This window comes from Miscanthus floridulus, chromosome 12 (assembly GCF_019320115.1).
Source record: "Miscanthus floridulus cultivar M001 chromosome 12, ASM1932011v1, whole genome shotgun sequence".
Lineage (NCBI taxonomy): Eukaryota > Viridiplantae > Streptophyta > Magnoliopsida > Poales > Poaceae > Miscanthus > Miscanthus floridulus.
In genome coordinates this window covers 72,187,049-72,205,379 of record NC_089591.1, presented here as the reverse complement: position 1 = coordinate 72,205,379, position 18,331 = coordinate 72,187,049, and the positions used below count along the sequence as shown (strand labels likewise).

General features: G+C 45.2%; 2 protein-coding genes and 1 pseudogene across 2 annotated transcripts; 2 read left to right on the top strand and 1 right to left on the bottom strand.

The window, feature by feature from the left end:
• Positions 1–197: 197 nt before the first annotated feature.
• On the top strand, positions 198–3,480 carry LOC136496623 (uncharacterized protein At4g15545-like). Its single transcript, XM_066492351.1, has 10 exons — positions 198–588; positions 694–762; positions 1,725–1,778; positions 1,899–1,968; positions 2,071–2,145; positions 2,240–2,488; positions 2,561–2,603; positions 2,682–2,760; positions 2,854–2,988; positions 3,075–3,480. The coding sequence occupies exons 1-9, from the start codon at positions 307–309 to the stop codon at positions 2,944–2,946; spliced, it is 1,014 nt and encodes a 337-aa protein (XP_066348448.1). The 5' UTR covers positions 198–306; the 3' UTR covers positions 2,947–2,988; positions 3,075–3,480.
• Positions 3,481–4,411: 931 nt separating this feature from the next.
• On the top strand, positions 4,412–8,639 carry LOC136496782 (protein FAR1-RELATED SEQUENCE 5-like; annotated as a pseudogene).
• Positions 8,640–9,389: 750 nt separating this feature from the next.
• Positions 9,390–14,229, bottom strand: LOC136497232 (protein argonaute 2-like). Its single transcript, XM_066493022.1, has 3 exons — positions 13,682–14,229; positions 11,448–12,600; positions 9,390–11,120 (listed from the first exon to the last, which is right to left on the bottom strand). The coding sequence occupies exons 1-3, from the start codon at positions 14,145–14,147 to the stop codon at positions 9,656–9,658; spliced, it is 3,084 nt and encodes a 1,027-aa protein (XP_066349119.1). The 5' UTR covers positions 14,148–14,229; the 3' UTR covers positions 9,390–9,655.
• Between the last annotated feature and the right edge of the window lie 4,102 nt (positions 14,230–18,331).

Below are 18,331 nucleotides of genomic sequence, written 5' to 3'. Positions count from 1 at the left end.
ATCAATAATATACGGAGGGTAGGAACAAAAGGGTGTACAAAGAAAATGCAAAAGGAATCAAAGGAGAAAAAATGAGTGGGAAAATGACATGGAACACCCCGCAGTGTACAGCCAGGCAAACCCATCCCCATCAGGCCATCACAAACCACATGTCCGCGTCCGTATCCATAAAGATTTTTTTTTTAAAAAAAACTTTAATTTCCACTCCTATTCTTCCCCGACGCCAGGGAGGCGGGGACCACCGCCAGCGCCACCAAGAAGTGACCCACCCCGGCACCCGCCCGTCGTCCCCCGGCGGCGGCGGCGATGGCGAGGCACGAGGCGTCGGCGTCCGCGGCCGCGGCCGCGCCGGGCGTGGACTTCCACCTTCCCGACGAGATCCTGGCCGTGATCCCCACCGACCCGTACGAGCAGCTGGACGTGGCGCGCAAGATCACCTCCATGGCCATCGCCTCCCGCGTCTCCCGCCTCGAGGCCGACGCCGCGCGCCTCCGCCGTGACCTCGCCGACCGCGACCGCGCCGAGGCCGAGCTCCGCGCCCGCCTCGCCGACTCCGACGCGCGCCTGGCCGCCGCTCTCGACGAGAACGTAAGCTCCCCCCGTCCTCGCCTTCCCCTTCCCTTTGCCGGAATTCTTCCCGTAGAATTGTGGTCTGTAATTGGGCTTCTTTGGCTCTGATCCTTTGGTGCGCAGGCGAAGCTAGCGAAGGAAAGGGACTCGCTCGCCGCGACGACCAAAAAGCTGGCCAGGAATTTGGCAAAGGTACTAGCTTTCTAGGCCCATCTGTAGTGCGAATCCTCTCAATTCTGGTTGCAAGTTTTGGCTTTGGCATGGATTGTTATGTGAACCTGCAAGTTTTGATTAGAGGTGTGTTTAGAGTGTTCAGTTGGTGGAATTGTTGGTGACTTTGACCAGACACTCTTCTTTTAGTGTTGTCTGCTTTTGTATGTCAGAGATGTGCTTTTCAGTTACCATGAGTCCATGATTTTGGACACTTGGTAAAGATAGGACAAACATGCATTTGATTGCTATGAATTTGGATATACCGTGTGTGTAGCCTTGTTTATAGTGTAGTCGTCATCGCAGTGGAGAGTATGTCTTATGTTATATGATTACTGACTTACTGTGATGGAAGAAATACAGCATTTGATTTGTTCTTGATGATTTCAAGAACGCGGTAGAAGTTTCTTTACTTTAGTCAGATGGTTCAACTTCGGCTGGATACAAAATTGTACACTGCGGGTGTTTTTTATATCTTTCAGTCTTAGTTAAGGATTTCGTATAGTTGGAAAATAGATAATTGTACTGCAGACATTGAGATTGTGTGGCAGATTAAATTGACGATATTTTAGAGAAGCCCGCCGGTAATAAATAATTTTGAACACAACGCTATGGATACCAGATTGTCAAGCCAGATTTGTGGATACTGATTCAGTAGATAAATAGCATAGAAATAAGGGCAGGTTCGGCTACTGCTTTACTGTCAGTTACTTTACTTTGCAGTTTCACGCATAGTGTTGCAGAAACTATAATAATTGGCTGTGAAGTTTCTGACTGGAACATTACTTTTCTGTTTATTTGTCATTTCCTTGTATGATGTCGTATGTATGAGCCTGGCGAGGAATTCTAACCAGCATGAAGTTTCAAAAACTGTACTTTTATTCTACATGAAAAATGCACTTCGCTAGTTACCCAAATTACCAGAGATTGTTCATTCTGTGCAGTTGGAAGCATTTAAGAAACAATTGATGAAATCGTTGAGTGAAGATAATCTATTGGTGAGTTGTATTGATCAAATCTTTTTTCACTCTTAGTCAAAATTTACTGTTACCTTTCAAGCCTTCTCTTCTGCTGGAACTTTTGTGTGAGCAAATGATTTTATTGGCATATTTTCATAGCAACTGTCTGAAACCAGTCAAGATCACAACGGAGAAGATAATTTGACAGCTCGAGTCCCGTCTTGGAAAGGTGTCATTCAGCAACCTTACAGTTTTGACACCATTTTCTGTTAAACAATAGGCATAACCACATGCCTGATACATGCTTTCATTTTGTTTTAAATGACTATAGATGAAGTTTCAAGCAGTAAAACTTCTTCAGATACGTCCATCAGATCCACAATGACTGAATCCGTCCATGGTGGAGGTAATTCACTCTCGCTACTGAACAGTGAACAGCTAAACTATTAACATATTTTTGAGCCCAGCCACTTACAGTGGAAAAATTTACACTTTTACAGGATACAAGTTCTCAAACACATCATATATGCCTCCAAAATTAACTCCTGGCTCAACACCTAGGATTTCGTCCTCCAGTGGTTCTCCCCGAGCTTATTCAACTGGCCCACCCTCTCCCAAGTTCTTATCTGGTCCGACTTCTCCTACAAAAACTCGATCTGAGGTCCAATTGACATTTTCATCATGGCAAGGACCATCAAGTCATCAGTATTCAGCACCTACCTCTCCTCCTCAACGCCATTCGTTCACAGGTTTGAGACAGTAAATGTGACATATATTGGAGCTTACTAAAGATGCATACACTAACTCTTTTCTGTTTCCAGGGCGGCCACGTATAGATGGGAAGGAATTTTTCCGACAAGCACGGTTAGTTGTTATTCTGGTTACCTTTTGCAGCAACGGTTAGTTTGTTTCTCTCTTAACGTTTGTGCCTACAACTCCCAGGACAAGACTTTCTTATGAGCAATTTGGAGCATTTTTGGCTAATATCAAGGAGTTCAATGCTCAGAAACAATCACGAGAGGTATCGTAATCTACCATTGTTTTCATGGTTACGACAGAAACATGGAAAACATGTCAATGTGATGATTTTTATTTAACTAGCTAATATCTGCAGGACACCCTGTCAAAAGCAGAAGAGATTTTTGGAACAGAACACAAAGACTTATACATTTCTTTCCAGAATATGCTTAATCGCAACCAATCATGAAAATTTGTCAGAAGCAGTATTTTCTCTCTCTAAATCAAGCAGGTTCGTCCATTCCTATGTCTCTTACGGTTAAGGAATCTAATATTTTGGTCGGCTAATCATGTCTGCTCCATGTCATTTGTTTCCAGGGAAGAATTTGTTGGAATAACAATGCCCTTTCATAGGTTCTCAAGATCACATTGTAGAGATCTGTATATAGGCCACCTTAATTCAAGGTGTTCATTCTCAATAATTTGGAGCTGTGACTTAAAAGCAAAAATCTCATGATTACCAGAAATTTGGCCCGTTTGATTTAGCATATATTCACTCCTTCCCTGACATTCAAGTCTTCCAGCTGTAAATTCGGATGCAAATCTCTTGAGCCTTCAGGTGCCTTCCCTAGTTCCCTTTGTAGAAAGCTGTATAAAACTCTTCTTTGCGGTTGTTCTAACTGCCATGTGTATGCGGAATGGATATGATCACGGAAACTTTCGTTCTGTAATTCTGTACTGAGATATTCGATGAACTATGTGATTGTGATTTTTTGTTGGGTTATATCACAGGACATTTTATTGAACTGGATTTTTCACCGTATCCATGGGATGCCTTACACTGGTAGTACTACTTATGAACTTTGTTGTGTACTGAGCTTTTTCTTCCAGGCTGTGAATCACTGAATTGCGATATACTAGGGCATGTTTGGATCCATTAGCAGCTAAAATTAGTACTAATGGATCCAAATAGACCTGCTAATTTTTAGTTGGAGGGTTAATAACTGTTAGAGCTGCTAATAGGTGCTAATACCTTCAACTCATTATCCAACTACTTAATAGTAGGTGGATCCAAACATTCTCCTACTAAAAAATAGTAGCAGTAGCTAGCTAATTTTTAGTGCTAATGGATATAAACAGGCCTTATCTATTAAAAAATAGCAGCTATTAGCTAGCTAATTTTTAGTGCTAATGATCCATACAGCCCCTAATACATTAGAAAAATGAAAAGCAAAAATAGAGAAGATTGAAGTTTCAACACGAACACTCTCGCTGATAGGTGGGTCCTACGTAATACCCCAAAGGACTGATTTCATGGGCCCACATGTCATGCACACATCCTTCTGCTCATCCCTAAGGCTTCGGGTGTGTTTGGTTGAGCTGTGGCTGTGGAAAAAAATTGTTGTGGGCTATGAGCTATGAAAAAGCTGCTGTGGGTTGTGAACTGTAGAAAAACTGAAAGTTGTTTGATTAAAAAGTATAAAATATATCTTCTATCTTTATCTCTCTTAAAACAACTATGAAAGAACTTTTTATTCTACCAATTTTGAAAAGTAGAAAGCCAAAAGTCAAAAGTAGAATCAAACCAGCTTTCAAAACTGTACTACGGAAAAACAGTTGCTTCTAAAAAAATCGCCTAAAAAAGCAACCCCTTTAATTGAGTTTTTAACTTTTGAGGCGAAAAGCGTCAAAAGCCCAACAAAAGTACCCTTCATCTTCCCGATCCCACCACTGGTCCACCACCATGGCCACCCCATCCACCTCCGGCGACCCCGCCGCCGCCGGCGAACCAGTCCCAACCCCATCACTAGGACCATCCCAGCGTCGCCACCCAACATCCCGCATCTCCCACATCGTGCGCACCTACCTGGACCTCTCCGGTTCCAGGAAGCGCCGTTCCGCTCCCAAGAACCAGCTCAACGCCGGCGACAAGGGAACGGATGCCGCCGACGATGAAACTGACGGGTCCAAGGCGGGTCCGTCCTCGTCCCACCCGTCTCGGCTGCTCCGGGAGCTGGGCATCCGCGTCTCCCGCTACACGCACGAGGAGCGCCGGGATATCATCCTCCGCTACATGCAGAAGCGGAGCGGCCGCCAGGTCGTCAACCGCGCGGCCAGTAAGGTGCGATTTGTTTGTTGAGAGCTTAGTTTAGTGGGGTGATTGGGTTGCAGAGCGCGCTAAAGCTGACAGGTTTCTTTGCCGCCGCTGCTGCTTGCAGGTCCCATCGAGGCAGGCTCTGGCAGTCCGGCGGCGGAGGGGTGCTGGAGGGAAGTTCCTCGGCAAGGATGACGCCCAGGTACAGTCCGGGATATCCGGTTCCTAAAGAATGGAACCACTTGGTATTGCACATTACAAATAGGCTAAAGTTCATGAAATATATATAAAAAAAAAGTTAGGCCAGTTTTATGTGAATTTTGCCATGCCATCAATAGAGAGAATTTTGCGTTAACAAAGCAGTTCTAGTGTTAGAAATGTTGATGTTTTGGCTCTTTTACTTCAGTGTCCAAGCTATATTGACTGCATAAATGAACTGGGTAGTAGATGAGTACCTATGCTGAAGTGGAGACTAATGTTAACTATCAGAAGTGGAGATTAGTGCTGAAGACACCATGTTAATGATATACTTCAACATTGTGTTCGAAAGATGATTTTATATATACTTAGTTATCCAAACTTCTGTTGTGTAAGAGCTTTTGTTTTTTCCCCAGACTGCAGATAAGACAGAAGAAAAGGCAGAAGAAGAGCCAGAATTGCCACCAGAAGTCTTCTCAAATGCTGGAGGAGTACCCATAGTTGGTATGGTCTTTGAGAGTGAAGAAAAAGCATATGAGTATTATGTTAGTTATGCAGGAAATATGGGATTTAGTGTTCGAAAAGGATGGTGGGAGAAAACAGCTAAAAGTTCCAAGAGGTCAAGGGTCTATGTCTGTTCTAGGGAGGGATTTCGCTCAAAGAATGACACCAAGAGACCTCGCTCAGAGACAAGGGTGGGTTGCCCTGCACGGATAGCAATTAAGGTGACACCTAGTGGTAAATATCGTGTAACAGAATTTGTGGAGGATCATAATCACCAACTTGCTGCACCATTTGATATTGAGATGTTGAAATCACAAAGAGTGCTGACCAAAGTTCGACCTGGAAGCCAAAATGCTAGTAACATCCCTCCAGGGTACAAGAATTATCTCCGGTCCAGGTCTACAAAAGATATGAAATCAGGGGATCTCAGAACTCTGATGGATTATTTTCGAAGAATGAAGAGTGATAATCCATCGTTTTACTATGCCATTCAGGTGGATGAAAATGACAAAGCGGCTAATGTCTTCTGGGCTGATGCAAGGTCAATCATGGACTATCACTACTTCTGTGATGTAGTCCGCTTAGACATGATCCACAAAGCAAATGATTGCAGCAGGCCTTTAGCATTGTTTCTAGGTATGAACCATCATCGGCAAATGATCATATTTGGTGCGGCTTTTTTATACGGTGAATCTGTTGAGTCTTTCAAGTGGCTTCTTGAGACCTTTAAGAATGCCATGTGTGGGAAACACCCAAAGACAATTTTGACGGATGGATCTTCAGCTTTGAAGGAAGCTCTGGGTCTTACTTGGCCTGGTACTATTCACCGTTCCTGTGTGTGGCAAATATACCAGAGCACTGTTAAGTACTTGGCACATATGTTTAGTGCTTCTGAAGAATTCACATATGATTTTAGACACTGTGTTTTTAATATCGAGGATGAACAAGAGTTCGTTGACACATGGAACATGATAATGGAAAAATACAACCTTAGAGAAAATGAATGGTTAATTAAGCTTTACGAAGATCGGGAAAACTGGGCCATGCCATACAATCGACAAATATTCTCTGGGGAGATTAAAAGCTTGCTACAAGCAGAAAATGTTGGCACTAAGCTTAAACAGTACTTGGGTTACGATACAGATCTGTCCCTTTTTTTGAAATTTTTTGAAAGTTCAGCAGAGAAGAGGAGGCAAGAAGAGATTCAAGCTGATTACCAAGCCAATCAAGGGGTACCGAGAACACCTCTGCCATTGCTATGGCAGGCTGTGAATTTGTATACCCCAACAATATTTGAATTATTTAGAAAGGAATGTGAACTAAGTATGGACTGCATGGCTTATGGTTGTGGGGAATTTGGCTCTCTTTCTGAATATATGATTACCATCAAGAACAAAACTAAGGATCAGCTTGTGCGATTTGACTCATCAGATGCTTCAGTTGCATGTACATGCAAAAAGTTTGAAAATTCTGGGCTGTTATGCTGTCATATATTAAAAGTATATGAGCTGAGGAATGTTAAAGAGATTCCCCCACAGTACTTTCTGAAGAGGTGGAGGAAAGATGCAAAGTTGGTGACCATGGATGAAACTGATGGGTTTAATTTTGATAGTGACACAAAATCTTCCATTCCAGGACGTTATGCAGCTCTTTGCCGTCTATTCTACAAGATTGCTGCTAAGGCTGCAGAGAATGAAGAGATATTTGCACTGATGGCAAGCCAGTCAGATAACCTTCTTGTAGAAGTTGAAGGAACTTTGTTATCTACACTGTCTGACAAGTCATCTGGCCTTGAAGGTATAGGTTCTACTGGAAAGAAGTGTGAAGTGCACTCGCCATAGAAATGATTCGGAAACCAATAAGCGGAAGAAAGCAAGAAAAGGTGTGTGTATATATAGATTCCTTTTAAGGATTTTATCGTTGATGTTCTGCATGTAAATCTGAACACTAATATTTTCACTTATTGTCGTCAACAAAGGGCAACCTGATGCAACAGATGGTGGACCAACAAGGGGAGAGCTGAACATTGCACCAGGAAGTTTCCAATCAGAGCCAAGTAATGATTCAAACCAGTTCATCCCAGATCAATTAATGCAGGTGAATTCTTAAGCAGGATGGCAATCATTACTATCCTCCCTTGTTAGTCTGGGAAAATGTTACATTAGCTGATGCTTTTATCATGCAGGGACATTATGTACTTGGCCACAACTTTGGGCTAGGTACCTCACAGAACCTTCATGACAATTTGAATCAGTTCGATCAGGTCTGTGCTTGTCTGTAATGTAAATTTCTTATCATGCTGATTAAGCATTGAGATTCTCAGGCTAGTGCTGCATGCAGGCTTCCTCAGCTTCTACCTTGCAACAGCAGCCATTTACTGGGAATGGTCAACTAACCCCAGTGAGTTCCATGTTTGTATAATTACTGGCATTCGTAGAGAAGTCTATGTTGGATTTCATTTTTCCCCCCTTTGCATTTGAAGTTCTTTCCCACTGTAGAGTAACGGCATGCGACCAAAGTATAGATGCACATTGTGCTGGAAATCTGCTATTTTGTTATCTGCTCCTAGCACCCTAACTGCCACATTTACTGAAGTATGAATTATATGATTTGTACACTGCTTCAGGGATATCCTGGCGATATGCATGCATTGCAATTTGTGGAGACAACCCCTCAAATTGATCATCAGAACTGGCGATGAGGGTCAGTCGTCAATACCAGTGTGGGATTTTCTTTGAGCTGCCTGGCGCACTGCCATCCTTCCCTGCACTGTCCATCCTACCCTGCGCGTGAGAGGCTGCCGTTCACCTGAGTTGAAAAAGCATTTGGCGCCCGAAGAGAAGCGAGATCCAGATATATGGCGGAATTCCATCGGATGTTTCCTTTCTCTACTTACTAAGTTCTGCATCCCAAAAGGACCCTCTGGGCCTTTGTATATACTGTAATTGGCTATCTGTAAGTACTAGGTTAGTAGTTTGCTTTGCTCGCCCGGTAGATGGATGGCATTGTAACTAGTGATGGATGTCGTTGTGTATCAGACTATTAGTGTGTATGTATGGTGCCATGCGCAATAGATGCTTAATTTTTCTAAGCATAAAAGTAACACTTGAATCGGACGGAATGGAAACTGGAACGGAACGGAATCCTACTTGACAGGAAATAATCTATCCATGTCTTGCGTACGTTTAAACTGACTGCAGATCTTTGAGAACGAACTGAAGATCACGCCATGCTCAAGTCGAGATGTTACCGCCGTCTTCTAGGCGTCGGTCGTGGTGAGCATAGGAGATGTCGTGAGGGGGCTTTTCCGAATAGATAATTGGCTTTGGGACAAACACAAGAACATGGTACACCAGACAGCTTTGGAAGACGAGCGCACCCGGGGTCGAAAAAACGGCACAAGACCCTGAAACCCGTCAACCAAATCACAACGCCCTGCCCTAGACAGTTAGCCTGTTCGCTTGCTCGTAAACGATCGTAAATTTCCAGCCGGAAATAGTATTTTTCTCTCACACCAAACCAGCCAGCAGTAAATAATCCACGATACGATACGGCCTCCCGAACAGGCTGAGTGCCCAGCCTGAACCAGAGAAACTACATCACATGTGAGCGGCTCCCCTTATTCAGCGGGAACCTGCAATCAGAGAAGCTACACCACATGTGAGCTGCTCCCCTTATTCAGCGGGAACCTGCAATAATATCTGTTGTACTGCAACAAGTACAGAAGTATCTTCGGAGCTCAAACCTGCTTCTTTTCCTTCATCTACAGTCATTCAGTATATCCAGTAAGAATTTGTAGACTGCAGCATACTAAAGTTTGTTAAAACTTAGAACCATATTTACACCAGATCATCAATCTGTCACACACACACAATAAAAACAAACTGAGACGCGTATAGTTTAAGCATAACCTTCACTGACTGCAGTATATCACAAACACACCGACAGTTTGCAAAAGGACACGACCAGCAAAAGGCAACAGCATAAAAACCATGCGATGTTGCCACACGGCAAACACCTGTTCGTTTGGGCTTTGGTTTATAAGCCGTACTTTTTCAGCCAACGAACAGTATTTTTCTCTCACACCAAATCAGCCAACAGTACTTTCAGCCATGACTTATCAGCCCGAGCTTGCTCGACGACAACGGTGAAAAAACTGGTGTCAGATGAAGAACATGTTGTCCTCCACGTCCTTGTGCGGCCTCGGGAAGTTAGTGAAGTCAAAAGTCCCAACAGAGGAGGTCGAGGATGCCGAAGAAGCCGGCCCCATCCCTCGCTGGGACGCCATCACGGTTGCCTCGTAGTAGACCCTGCCACGGTATGCCGCGAGGTCGGCGTAGTAGACGGGCGTCACCAGCGACACCGGCGTGGTGCACAGTGCGAACACGAAGCACAGGTTGTAGATCAGCTTCTGCAGGTCGTCAGACCCGAAGCCGTGCTCGTCCACCAGGCAGTAGTAGTGCGTCGGCCTGCTCGTCCCCAGAATACCGGTGTGGCTGCACAGGTAGAAGTCGTAGGTAGACGGGTCCACCACGCCCGTGTCCACCACCGTGCCAGGCGGCATGTTCCCGTTCTTCGTCTGCGGCTGGCCCTGGTCCTTGGGGAACAGCCGCGTGTGGTGCCGCTTCTTGCAAACGATCACAGTGATGGTCGGCGCGTAGCCATCCACCTTGATCGCCTTCTCCAGGCCAGCCAGCTCCTCATTCAGGACCATGTCGAACTGGCCGTCGCTCACGCCGTCACGGAAGTAGATGATCTTCTGTGGCTTCACGCCATTTTGCTTCTCAAAGACTCCAATGAGCTCCAGGCAGATCTCACCAAGCTGCTGGATCACCTCGCAGCGGTGTCGCTGGGGACGGATTCTTGTCACGTACTTGTTGGCACTGGAGTTCATAGACGCAACCACGCCAGCGATTGATGGGCTCTCCACGTCCCCAGGTGACGGGTGGCTAACGTCAGCACCGATGAACATGAAAGGTGCCCGACCACCGACCCGTGGGAGCGAGTCAAACAGCTGAACGTTGCTGCCCCCAAGCTTGCCATTAATCTGGAGAGCAAGGTTGGTCATGTACTGGTCCTGCCCATTTGGATTGTTTGCGCGGTCGCTCAGGAAACACTGGGTCAGGATCCCCAGCTGTGTATCACAAATCAGCTTCACTGTCTTGTACCCTGGATGCTGCTTGGACATCGGGCAGAAAAGGAGCTGCAACCTCTGCTTCTTGCTCACTGCAGCCTGTTTTGCTTTGTTTAGCTCCTCCTGAAGTCGATGTGGATCGGAGAGCACTGCCATCTTTGATGTGTGTACGAAGCATGGATTAGAGTTCATACGGATACCAAGCTCACAGCACTTCTTCACAATCTTCTCAACAAACATCCATCTATTGAGGGGCTCCTGCCAGGGGTGAGACGGCTCAGCACTGAAGTCAACGATGCCCCAGCACTGAAGATCCCGGCCCTCTACTAGTCTCTTCTTCACAAGGTTCCACTGGCAGTTCTGATCGATACTTAATTTGTAGGTCTGGCCATTGGATGCCCCAAGTTTGAGGTTTGGTGGGGGTAGTATCCTACCCGTGACTTCTGTCATTCGCCCATCCAAGGAAATCCCAAATTGCTGTGCAATTTCTCCGCTGTAAATGAAATGATAGTCAGTAGCTAGTAATACACATTGCATATTCTGTTGAAAAGAAAAGGTAATGATCAGTTCGTATGCTATCCTAGAAAAGAGATGCAGAATGGCTCAAAGTTACGTTGTTGTGCATTTGCAGGAGAAAAAAATGGTAGGAATAAATAAGAGAACTAATAGTATGTATATGTATATATACAGTTAAATTGAGTTATGAGGAACGGGCAATCACATTGCATCTAATTTCACAGTGACAGTTAAAGTATAGCTATATAGCAGTAGCTCAACTTTTCAGGTTGACAAGAGAACACATGGAAAAACAGTTAGTTACCTGCAAGGTCCATCCGAAGCATTCACCAAGTCTTGAATCTCATTCCTCCGATTAGATGCAGGAATTAGAGCCTTCCCTTTTAGTATCCTATCAGAATTCTTATCCAAGTTTGCTTTTGGAAACCCCTGTCCTTCAAGAAGAGTGCAGAGCTCAATTGGCACATAATTCGGTTTGTCCTTGCTCCTGCTCAAATCCAAGAATGGCAGCATCTGATACTCAATCACCTTGCCATGTTTCTGAGCATAATAATCCACAAGCCTCTTTGTTTGGCCGGATTCAGCATCCACAAAGGTCATCTGGCTGGCAGGTAAGGGTGTCAACCCTTGCACTGTGTACTTCTGATTAGTCCTCCGATGAATCACAGTCACACGTCGGCCTTTTAGCTCATCAACCAGATTTCCCATTTGCCTCTTGTTCAGTGTTGTCCGGTAATCAAGGTGGGGCACTAATTTCTGAACAATATCCATCACTGGCCCACCTTTGTAAAATGGCATAACTGAATAGTCAACACACAGGATCAGCCCTTGCTGAGTGCATTTAAGGGTCTGCTGGGTTCCTTTCATTGCTACAGCACCCTGCCCAATGTCTACACTGCTGCTTGGTGAGTAAAATCCTCTACCAAGGATAATCTTGCGCCATCTGGAGGCCTCACGCACAACAACATCAAGACCCTGCAAGACCTTTCTAGGCACAGGTAACTCTGAGAGTTGACTTAATGGCAGCTGCTTCTTCAAATCTACTGATACAATGTAGGTCTTTGATCGAACTCTCACACGAAATAAACCTGCTGGCAGTTCAGCAGAAGTGTAGAGATTTCTTCCGCCATCATAAGCAACACATGAGGAAAGACGCCGTAAACTGCTTTCCCTGAAGAGTTCATCCTTGACAGAAAGAAATTCTGCCTTGGAGAGTTCTTTGCCTGAAGCCTTGGAGGAAGCTTCATCAAGCTTGATGTTTATGTCGTAGTGAAAAATAGTTGTCACCTCTCGGTAGTTGACAACGAAGTGATTCACCAAAAGTTTGACCTTTGCTTGAGATAATGAACCTCCAGAATCAGGTCTCTGCATTGGCACTCGTGTGCCAGCAGAAGATGTGGCAGCTAGTGTGGATGCTAGTAGTTCTACTCTGGCCAATTCACTGGATGCGATGCGTTCTACAAGAAAAAGGAAGAGCAATTAGAAACAGACATGGTCAATTGTACATGAGAGAAAATAGTAAAAGAGCAAGATGTTAAATAAAAGATTAGCCAAGCTACATTATCCCCTTAAGTCTTATTGGCCCAACATAATCTCCCAAATGTTGGCTCGGTAAAATTGAATTCAGATTCAGGTAAAGATCTTCATTCACCGCAATTTCAGTTCCATCAATACATGAAAGTATATTCACTCCCTGCAGATGCACTCTCCAAACCATGAAGTGATTTCTCATGACATCTGTCAAGTGCATTTATATAAAGAACACACTACCAAGTACCAAAAGCGCAGGAAAGAGATAAACGCATTTTTAAGTAAGTATTAGATAATAAACGACACATAATTTTTACTTGTCAAATCTGAGAGCTTTCTAGGAACACTCGACAAATGATAAAGTAATGAGAACCTGAAGGATGCTGAGCTACCGCCAAAGAAGACTACTCACTTAAAAGGCAAGCAAAAAAAAAAGGGAAACTAGCAGATTACTCTCTAAACAAAGGCAAAGTGACAACATGTATCACTACTTACAAGAGAGTAATAGCACAAAGGGCGCCCTCTTAACAATCTACCACTATAGGTCTAACCTCTAACGCATCAAAATCGGTGAATGGATATTGACATGCAGAGAGATCCTCCACTTCTAAATCCAAACCTCAGTTCACAAACCAGGACCACTCATCTCATCTACAACGCTAGACATGGATTCATCAGAAACAGAAAACTATACATAGTAGTCTAATCTACATAATGATTTATCAGAAACAGAAAACTATACATAGTAGTCTAATCTATGTAATGAGCACGAATCAGCAGGCAGACATCGAAAATTGCAAGAACAATATATACCACACTAAAAAATGATAAGCGACGATTACTGTACCATCGACCACGGTGGAGAAACCATAGTAGCACAGAAAGAAAACAAAGCATCACGGAACGGAACCTTAAAATATATTCTGAACGCCAGAAACAGAGTAATGTAATGTAATGTAATGTAACAAGCTGCACAATTCGAGCGAGTAAATCGGGAGAAGCAGTTACCAACGGATTCCGACGAACTCGGCGCGTCCTTGTCTTTGGGCGCAAGCGCAACCGCCCTCGCCGCAGGCGCAGGCGCGGGCGCGGGCCCCCTGACGGGGGCGTACTCGGCCGCGCCGCCGCCAACTCCACGACCTCTACCCGCACCCGGCGCCAGCGCCCACGCGTTGCCGCCACGGCCGCCGCCGGGCCCGTACGCCTGGCCGCCGCGCCCTCCGCGAGGCCCTTGGTGGTAACCGCCGCCTCCACGGCCCCCGCCGTAGCCTCCTCCGTCGTGCCCGTAACCCCCTCCGTCACCGCTGTACTCGCCTCCGCGGGGCCTGTAACCGCCTCGGCCGTCGCCGCCGCCGTACTCGCCTCCGCGGGGCCCGTATCCGCCGCGGCCGTCGCCGCCGCCTCCGTGCTGCCGCCCGTACCCGCCGCCACCTCCGCCGCCCCGCCCGCCTCCGCCTCCGCGCTCGTACTCCATCGCAAGCGTGGATGGAATGATGGATCGATCAAGCGCCGAGGGTTTCAGTTCCGGAGCGAACGCGTTCCCTTCCACTGAGGAGTGTTTTCCGCTGAAGCGCGGGTGAGATGATGATGTTCAAAGGGGGAGGTTTGAGGGGGTAGTTTATACTGGGCGTGGGCGCGCCGTGGAAGTGGGGCCGTAAAATGCCGGTTTTGCCCCGTCGTGGTCCGCGGGCGGTTTTGCGGAAGGCGGAACGTGGATGGCGGAAGCTGCGAGGGCAGAACTGGGAGTTTGAGAACGCAGGTCAACACAAGTCAAGTTCCTGTGGATATGCATACGTGTAGTACCAGTACCAGGAACACAGCCCTGTTCGTTTGTCGAACTTTTTCAGCTAACAAATTATTATTTTTCTCTTACAATAAATCAGTCAACAGTACTTTCAATCATGGCTTATCAGCTAAGCTAAAAGAACAATTATATCAGAGTAAGACCCGCTGAACTGAGCCAGGTACGCAGACTTTGTAGTATAGGTCCCATCTGCTGTTTATCTCCATAAAATTTGATCATCTTGGTCATTAAGTTGTTGGGCTATTACGATTTACGAGGTCCCATAACTTCACAAATTCGGCCATCTAATGCACGGTCTCCATCCTCCGCAGCCCCCTAGTCCTGTTGTGATTGAGTAGGTCGTCCTTCACTGTTTGATTTTTCCTCCAAGCCAAGGTATACATATAAATGGGAGCTTGACCATCAAGCCACGACGAACAGCAGAACAAGGCTTTATCTCCCCTGCCCACCGTGACCACCATTGACGTCCGAAATAGTGCTCTGACCACTGAATTATGAAGGTATATACTCCCTCCTTACTAAAAAAAAAATGAAGTCGTTTTGACAAGGGTTAGGTTAAACATTGAGAATATAAAATCATGAATAACTTTTAAGTCGTTGAGTTTGGAAATATGAAAATCATATGTATAGATTTAGTCTTGAAAAATAATTTCGTAAAATTTACATATATCACTTTTTGATAAATATCTTTATAAAAATAAGTAGTCAAAGTTATACTTTGGAAGACCATATCTCTGTCCAAAATTACTTTATTTTTTAGTATGGATGGAAGTACGAGTTAGCAGCACTAAGTAGAGATAAAAAAAATGATTAGCTTTATAACGCCGATGTAGACATCTTACCCAACCATTCGCCTTATTATTGTAGTGCACAATAGTAACAAGTTTAGCATTGTTTTACATGTTCTGGAAACTCTCATTGACTATATAAGACTAGCTCCAACGACACAGACCTAAACCAGAGACCCATTCCATGATTTAGGTCATGCACAGTAAAAGAGTCCCACACCCACAACATGTCTTCTTCAACAGCCGACGCAAAAATCCTCCCCTGCTCCCTATCCTTCCATGCAGCACCGACCGAGCGTCTCGACTCTCGAGCAATCCGCCAGCCATGGCATCCCCTATCCTCCGGCGCCGCAGTCTGACCGCACCGCAGTCTGACCGCGCCGCGCTCCTCAAGGCCTTCGACGAGGCGCACACGGGTGTCCGCGGCCTCGTCGAGTCCGGTGTCTCCTCTGTCCCCGTGCTCTTCGTCCATCCGGACCCCTACGCCTCTGCGCCCCTCGCGCCGCCGGGCGTCTCAATCCCCGTCGTCGACCTCTCCATCCCCGCGCCCTCTCCGCCGTCGCCGCAGCCGCAGCCGAGGGCGCCCGCAGCTGGGGCTTCTTCCACCTCGTCAACCACCACTAGGCCCTCGGCGGCGTCCCCGAGGACTACCCCACGCGGTCCCGATGGCGGCCTTATGACGACGGCACGCGTGGCCCCGACGACGACCAGAGCACTGGGAGCTGGATCTGGCCCGCGCGGCCGCCTGCTCGGAGCGTCGGCGGCTCCTCGGCGCGGTCGCGCCTGGCCGCGCTCCTCCGCGGACCCGCCTCGCTACGCCGGCTGCTCCTCGCCGCTGGCCGTTCCTCTCCACGCTGGCGGCTCCCCGCCGCGGACCCGCCTCGCCCCACTCCCTGCCTTGCCCCGCCGGCCGCGCCCCGCCTGTGGACCCGTCTAGAAGCGTCGGTGGCTCCTCGCCGCGGGCTCGCCTCGTCGAGCCGGCCGCGCCTCGCCACAGGCCCACCACTTCGGGCGTCAGAGATTTGCGTCGTCTCCGTCGAAAACGCTTATTTGCGTTTCGACTCGGATGGGATGCAAAATGGGTCATCTGTTTTGGTGTGCTGTTGGACCATGTTTATTGATACGCCAAACACTATGTACGATGCATTTTGAGTTTTTGAGTTTAGGTTACCTTATTGGAGACAGTCTAAGGAACTTGGTAAAAGATGTACGTACGGACGTACGGTTTGAGCAAAAGAAAAAAAAAGGAAAAAGGAGGGTAAATGCTACCAGACTTGACAAAAGATGTACGGTTGAGGAAAAAAAAGAAAAGAAAAAGGGAAGTAAATGCTACAGGATTTTGATGAACAATGGACTCGGTAAAATATGTACGTACGGTTGAGCAAAAGAAAGTACGTACAGGACTTGGTAGTAAGAAAAAAAAGGAAAAGGGCTACAGTAGTCTGCGATAGGATTATCGATGGGTAATTGTTGTGGAACAATAAAAACAGAAGGAAAAGGGAAAGTAAACGCTACAGGACTCGGTAAAAGATGTATGTACCGTTGAGCAAAAGAAAAAGAAGAAAAAGGGAGAGTAAATGCTACAAAGACCTACGGTTGAGCAAAAAAAAAAAGGAAAAGGGGAAGTAAATGCTACAGGACTCGACGGGGGAAAGTTTTGCGCGTAAGGGCACATGCCCTTAGGGCAGATTTTCTGTGTCTGACTCGATGAACAATGGACTCGGTAAAAGATGTACTTACGGTTGAGCAAAAGAAAATAAAGGGTAATTGCACAGATTTGGGGTGTTTGATACATGGACTAAAGTTTAGAAGACGTTACATCGGATATCACATAGATGTCACATTGGATATTTGATACTAATTATAAAACTAATTACAGAAGTCGTGACTAATTTACGAGATGAATCTATTAACCCTAATTAATCTATGACTAGCACATGTTACTGTAGCACCATATTATTAAATCATGAACTAATTAAGCTTAATAGATTTGTCTCGTAAATTTGAGTCTCGATCTGTGCACTTGTAGTAAAAAATATACGGTCGAGAAGTAACTGCTACAGGACTCGGTGAACAGTGGAAAGCAACCCGTGCTGGTACGCTGTCAATATACCGCTGAAATTTTATTTAATTTTTTAAACATCTTAAAGACCGTAAATGAAAAAACTTAAAACTAGAAAGTTGTAGATCTCGTCGAGAGCTATAATTTTCATATAAAAATTATCTTCATCCAAGATCATATAAAAAGGTATAATTTTTTTAAGGCTGGACTTCCAGTGGGCCAAATTTGGTTTAAACCGAATTTCGAATTCGGGATATTCTGAATTTAAAGTAGAAAAGTAGAAAACGGTCGAAAAAAATGTCAAAACCGTTGTCGTTCCGATTTAGAATTTGATGTTCTGGATTTCGGACTGAATTCTAAATTTGTCCGAAAACACGAATTTGATCGAATTAAATGTATAAAACATGCGGTTCGGTACGGGATATTTCCGTACCGTCTTCATCCCTAATAGCTGCATATATAGATGCACTCCGTACAACAGTGAAGTATTTTTCAACGAACGAATAGTGTTTTCCTCTCACAACAAATCACTAGTACTGTTTGTTTCGCTGAAATTTGGCTTATACTGATTTATTGTGAGAGAAAAACACTGTTTGCTCGTTGAAAAGTAAATTGAAGCGAACAGGGCCACACCACGCGTTGCGGCGAGGCAATTTTTTCATCTAGAATCTAATTGAAAAAAGGGAACATATATAGAACTATGCAACCTATTAATGGGTACTACCAGTGGACGTCATCACTTATCATATATATATATATATATATATATATATATATATATATATATATATATATATATATATATATATAGAGAGAGAGAGAGAGAACTACTACCCTATAACTAGCTACAAAATAACTTATTCTGTAGCCTACTTTGAGTTACGATAATTACTATGCTAATTTATGAGATTAGTAGTAACTCCTTACTAAGTGGTTTACTATAATGTTATGGTAAATATCCCCATATGTTACGGTAACCCAACTATCGTAAATATGTATTGACA

What these genes read in the sequence shown, in the direction of transcription:
- LOC136497232 (XM_066493022.1), bottom strand. Translation starts at nt 14,147, where the DNA reads ATGGAGTACGAGCGCGGAGGCGGAGGCGGGCGGGGCGGCGGAGGTGGC. An exon ending in GAGTTCGTCGGAATCCGTTG is followed by an intron (nt 12,601 to 13,681) that starts GTAACTGCTTCT and finishes TTTTTCTTGTAG; the next exon opens with AACGCATCGCATCCAGTGAA. An exon ending in GCTTCGGATGGACCTTGCAG is followed by an intron (nt 11,121 to 11,447) that starts GTAACTAACTGT and finishes TTTCATTTACAG; the next exon opens with CGGAGAAATTGCACAGCAAT.
- LOC136496623 (XM_066492351.1), top strand. Translation starts at nt 307, where the DNA reads ATGGCGAGGCACGAGGCGTCGGCGTCCGCGGCCGCGGCCGCGCCGGGC. An exon ending in CCGCCGCTCTCGACGAGAAC is followed by an intron (nt 589 to 693) that starts GTAAGCTCCCCC and finishes TTTGGTGCGCAG; the next exon opens with GCGAAGCTAGCGAAGGAAAG. An exon ending in CTCAGAAACAATCACGAGAG is followed by an intron (nt 2,761 to 2,853) that starts GTATCGTAATCT and finishes TAATATCTGCAG; the next exon opens with GACACCCTGTCAAAAGCAGA.